At 34.8% G+C, this 6,053-nt stretch overlaps 1 protein-coding gene across 2 annotated transcripts in view; it reads right to left on the reverse strand.

Moving 5' to 3' along the window:
- LOC101513122 (conserved oligomeric Golgi complex subunit 6) overlaps nt 1-5,093 on the reverse strand; it is a 10,473-nt gene extending 5,380 nt beyond the window's left edge. The window contains exons 1-7 of one of the 2 annotated variants that reach the window (XM_073364339.1): nt 4,787-5,093; nt 4,604-4,678; nt 3,067-3,231; nt 2,853-2,960; nt 916-983; nt 540-663; nt 122-268 (exon numbers count right to left, since the gene is read on the reverse strand). In XM_073364339.1, coding sequence (XP_073220440.1) covers nt 122-268; nt 540-663; nt 916-983; nt 2,853-2,960; nt 3,067-3,231; nt 4,604-4,678; nt 4,787-5,011 — 912 coding nt within the window. In that variant the 5' untranslated portion in view covers nt 5,012-5,093. The remainder of the gene's footprint in view (nt 1-121; nt 269-539; nt 664-915; nt 984-2,852; nt 2,961-3,066; nt 3,232-4,603; nt 4,679-4,786) is intronic. The other variant, XM_004512256.3, reaches the window with a different exon arrangement.
- Nucleotides 5,094-6,053: the final 960 nt, after the last annotated feature.

The following is a 6,053-nucleotide window of genomic DNA, read 5'->3' on the forward strand; positions in this document are numbered from 1 at the left end:
TTCCCTTTCCTTCCTCCTTATCCAATACCCCAAAACCCTATATCTTCAAGATAAACCATGGTAGCAAAGCAGCATTCGGAAGGGGTTTCAAGCATTCATCCTTAAGGCTTTCATGACTAACCTGATGCAACCAGCCTAACATATCACCAACATATCGTAATGGGTCATGAGCATGCACTTCAATCGGTCGAGGCATTCCACCAGGTCCTCCACGTGTAAGAGCACTTATAAATCTTCTAAATAGGGCATTGTGTCTCATATTTGCTACCTGCAGAATTAGTAAAAAAATATTATGCTCTGGTAAATGATGATAAAGACAATCTATATTTCAATTTGACAATAAGAACATTCTTAAGATTTTATTATCATCATCAGTTCCAATAACAAATATTTTATCATAGTCACCATTAGATGGTGCATCTGTGTGTGATAACAGATAATAATATGTTTCAGAATCTGAAATATCTCAACTGAAATATGGAACCAAAATTAGATTTGTCAATTTTACAATAAATGGATTCAATCCATTGAAATACTACCTCTTCTGCACAATACTTGAAAAGAACAGATCTTTCCCTGAGGTAACGCACAGCTGTTTTCAGAAGCTCACTAACTTCTGGATTGTCAGTGTCACCCAGTTTTCTACATTCAGCCTGAACCCACCTAGATGTAAAGGCTATAAGTAGTTATATATAGCATCAAACTAGCCGATCTCAATTGAAAGACACAACTTGTAAGAATCTTTCGAATACCAAATTGAAAATATCCATATTTGGCAATTATATCAACAGTAAAAACAAAGATTAATATTCACACTTCACGCAGGCACACACACACATTAATATGTGTGTGTATCATATGATGAAAAACAAGGCATACTCTAGCCATATGATGCGGAAGTAGATGATTCTTCACCTGCATAGGCGCTCGTAAGCTCCTTCTTGATACACCGCCATCATATCCATTAGCTCTAAACCAGCACGCTGCAAATGAAATTCCTCAATTCAGTAAACATTGCAATTTAATTTAAAGCTCATAAAGTAGCAGAAAAGTATGGGACAAAAACCTCTGCCTAATCAAAATCGATACTAAGCAAAAATTATGATGCGAAGGCGACACAATAATTATAGACCAGAAGAAATAGACACAGATGCTTCAATAAACTATACAACAATAACAATAGCCAAACTTATCCCACTAGGTGGAATTGACTACATAGAAAATAATAAGATAACCTGGTGCAATAGAACTCCTGCAATAGCAGGGTCCAGGGGAAGGTCAGACCCATTGCAGATCTATTGTTGTTATCCTTAACGTTTGCAAGAGGCGGATTCCAAAACTTGAACCCATGATCTCAAATCACACGGCAGAAATTTTGTGACACTTGCAGAACCTAGATGTGGAATTAGCCTCTCACAAATGTAAGGTAAGGCAAGGTTGCCAAAATCATCTAACATGTATTAAGTTCAAAGATAAATTGTTTACCTCTAAATATCTCGTAAGTCGTAATTGTCTTATAGCTTTTATTAATCTCCCTCTACCTCTAAATATTAGACTAACCAACATCAGGTCAACCCTAATCTCTACAGGTGCTTTATTTTATGGGCCTTCTCCATGTATTTCCAAACCACAAGATATTCTACCATATTTTCAACAATGGGAGCTATCCCAATTTTCTCTCTAATAATTGTATTCCTAATCCTTTCTTCTCTAGTATGACCACTCCATCCACTGGAACGTTCACATCTCTGCAACACTGAGTTTACTTTTTGTTGGCTCTTAACCACCTAACATTCAATCTTATACAACATTGGAGGTCTTATAGTCTGTGCAGTAAAGTTTTCCTTTAACCTTATGTATCCATGTCAGTGTCACCCTTGCATCAACTGAATTTAAGCATATATCCTAGAAATAAATAGCAATATGAAGTGACTAATATTTGTCTACTTCTATTTAATCACATTCAATTAAGTATCAGATTTGCATAGAGATAGCTCTAGACATATAGCACAAATTACGTGCAGAAAAGAGTTCACCAGTGTGACACACCTTGGTAGTTGGTTCAGCTTGTTTAGGTCCATGAAACATACAGGGTCATACTAATGCCAGACGAAGCTAAGCCATGTATGATGTAACAGAAGTTTGTTATCCTCAAGAAAAGATAAGGTAATTTTTTGTCGAAAAGATTATCTTTCGTGAAGTCTAATCATGCAGATTCCTGCCCAATAGATTGCTTGTTACTGTATATTGACTTACGAATACATGTATTAAAATGTGATGATTGTAGAACCTGATTATTTATATTAGCCACATTAATTTGCTGTAATTTTTCCTATAGATTTGAGTACACTATCAATATAAATGTAGCCGCTATCAAACCAACAATGGTTAGCAATATTTAATTTTGAAGTGGTTTGTGACTCAAGTAAACAGGTAGAGGGTTTACCTAACAAATACCACCACATCTGGCATAAGGGTTAGTTTCACAACTATACCAATTGGAGTGGTCAGAGAGCAAGATTAGAAAAAAAAATATAGCCTCCAACAGAGCATCTTACTGTGGACTGAGTTGTCCATACAAGAAACCTTAGGCACTTATGCAACCGTGACAAGTGTTGGTTAAGGATTAATTGCTTCAAAGTCATGAATAAGAATACAAGGCTTATGCAACCATGACACTTTCATTTTTGTCCCAAACACTTGCACCTTCTAGATATCACGCAAGTATTTTTCATTTATGTAAGCTCATAATCATATAGGCATTTTTGGTTCCGAGTCCAGACTTTGTATAACAGAATAAGAACTGCAAATATAATATGGAGGATGGATTGTGGAGAGGACCAGAATATTACCTGATGATGTGTCCTAAGCAACACTTTGCAGTTGGCATGAATCTCTTGGACATGAGATAGTGCCTTGAAAAAGTTTTCATTCAGATCTTCATCTCTAAGTGCATTTATCTACAGATGATCAACAATTAATTTTAACCAAGAATATAACACACTTATTTGATTCACAAAGCCATGGGACAATAATAGGTAAAACATCAAACAATAATTTTTAAACCTCTTCAGGGGAGAGCTGATAATCACGTAAGAAACATGTCACAATCTCTTGTCTTTGTGTAGTAGTTTCAAGTTCTTGTTTGAGCCTCTCTGTAGTACTGATAATGTCACCAGTGCTGGCACTACAACTGTTCAAAGCCTTTGCTATCCTGTATAAATATAGAACCTAAAATTTTATTTAAAGATCTGCAGGGTAGCAAAATAAAGAATCCATTCTTGTTGAAATAACAAGAAAAAATAAATTTTCAAAAAGAAACTCGATGTGCTATGAAGCAAAATTTAAAATCCTAACCCTAAGTGCTAAACAGAACATGACTCACAAACTAATATTTCTGGAGCTGCACAATGAAACCAAAATTGAGAATGATACGCCAACACCTCTCACTAACTACAGAAATCAAATATCTTGACCACAAATCACGCACAACTCTAACATGCTAGCTACAATGGAACTGCCTTCTACATAATTTAGCAAACTTTTCCTAATAATTTCAGCCAAATCACCGATTATAATCCCGAGAACTTCCTGTTAAGTGATTTAATATCCCAAAACATAAGGAACTCTAACTAAGCACACACACTACACTACGTGCTGAGCAGCCTATTCTTTCCCCAACTACAGTAAATTTTTCAACTTATTTCCTGCAAATGAGACACTTTTGTTTTCATCTGTGGAAGACATCTACATAAAAGGTACCTGGTAGAAACAGGTATATAATGAAATAGATAAAACAAGAAACTGACAATCCTAGTTGTGAACTTATGACTAGTTATATATATATATATATAGCTATACAACCCCTAAAATTTTGAATGACACAACATAGAGAAATTATCTCCTCTATCTGCATTGTTTTCCTTCACCTGCATTATAGAATCCAAAAATATAGCCAATTCAAATACTTACAGTACAGTTTCTCAATTATGTTATGAACATGGTTTGATAAATCAAACACATCAATCAGTTCCAAAACAAACCCCATTCTCCAACCAACTGGTGACAATGTTTCTAAATATCATAACCAATTCCAATACACAGAACAAGCATAGTATTGACATTTCACTATATCTCAAAATCATGCGTTTCTACTTTTATTCATTTCAAAAAACTGTTTCAGTGCCTATCTATTTTAAAGAAAAGTCTTTCCCTTTGACACGTGACGCAATTTCACAATTTGGTTCTGTCATATTTTCCACACATGTGTCCAAGATTATACAAGATCTTTTACTAGTTAACTAATAATATACAAACCTAATTAAGGATAAGCCTTTACTGTACAACGCACTTTTTCGTATTTCATAACCAATTACTTAGACAGTAGACACAAACTGATTATTAATGTACATGTAACTATGTAAGCATTTCCAGTGGAAACAAAGCAGAAGTGAATGCAACTCAATATCACTATTAAGCACATGAACTGAGCTGCAGTTAACAACACTCAGATTCAAAGCACACAATATCTAGTTACACACATTTACTGCTTATGGTGATAAAAATGCAAACAAACAACGACTTGCAGTTGCAACTAAGGAACCTTCTGAAACAGAAAACTGCACCTATCGCAGCACTCGGCAAGTGCATTGACCTCGTTCTCCACGCTATCCAAAGCCTAACAAAACAAACGCAGAGAGAAATTAACCGGATCGGATCAGAACCGCAGAAGCAAATGAACTAACTGCGTGATAAGAGAAAAATGAATGTAGCGAAGAGGAATTACCAGTTGCGCAGCATGTGAAGCATCGAGGAATTCGTGGTTAATAGAGAGAGCGCGCTTCTCGATAGTGGATCGGAGGTTGCGGCGTCCCTGAGGAGTGTTCTCATCGTAGAAGGAAGAAAGTGTGTTCAGTGAAGATAATAGATCCGGCGTATCGATCCTTGATTCTAGAACTTTCTTCAGCTTCCGTGATAATCCCGGAGCTAGACCCGCCACCGTCGTTCCCATTTTCTTCTTTTTCTTCTTCTTCGTTTCTTCTCACTCTGTTCCCTATTCAGATCTTTGATCCAACTAAGCTGCTTCTTCCCATTTCGTTGGTTACACCCGGTTCAAATGAACCGGTTAGATATGCAGTTGGATCCGGTTTGACGTTCTTGTTCTGGATATTGGCCCAAAATTAATTGGGCTTTATAAACTCGTTTTCTTGTTAAGAAGCCCAATATAGTTAAAGTTTTTCGCTCGGAACTGCTACTCACACTCCCATTTTTGCTAGTACGCCCACTAAAGTGTTCAGAAGTTTACTCGGATAGGGTATATTTTTTGTACTCATTTGGTTTATTGGAAGTTAACTACATACCTCATTGTGTCATCAAAAAACTAACTTCCAAAGAGATTCTGCATATTAACTTCTGAATTGGCTCCAAAATTTAACTTCTTGATGTGATATTGGAGGATAAAACATAACTAATTTTCATGTTACATAATTCTTTAGAAAAGCAAATTATAAGTTGTGAATGTTTTTGTGATCAATTTTGTGTTCAGCCTATCGGACCTCTCTCATTCATAATAGTTCCCTCTATTTAGGTTTGAGCATTGATCTCGGGCTTATTCTTGTGTGAGATTAAATAAAAGGCTAGGGTGAAAAATAATCGAGATGAGTTAGACTTTGTAAAATTTAAGTCTGATCCATTAAAAAAATTAAGATTTAAGTTTGATTTGTTGTCTATTATAGTTTTTTTTTTAGGTATGAGTATGAGTTGTATGAAAGTTTGGTACAATTTTTTAATCTATTTAAAAGTCTATTTTCTATTAACATTGTTAACTAAATAATCAAACATATTTTTAATAGATTAACTAGCTAATGGGTCAATGAATTTAAGCAACTTTTTATATTTAACATGACATTTTAAAGAATTCGACTTTATATGACTTCGTATTTCAATTTTATTTTATTATAATATATATTTAAACATGTCAAAAGTTAATTTAAAATAATATCATTAAATTATTAAAAGGTTGATAAATTTATAATTTAACATAAAATTCAAAA

This window comes from Cicer arietinum, chromosome 8 (genome assembly GCF_000331145.2).
Source record: "Cicer arietinum cultivar CDC Frontier isolate Library 1 chromosome 8, Cicar.CDCFrontier_v2.0, whole genome shotgun sequence".
NCBI lineage: Eukaryota > Viridiplantae > Streptophyta > Magnoliopsida > Fabales > Fabaceae > Cicer > Cicer arietinum.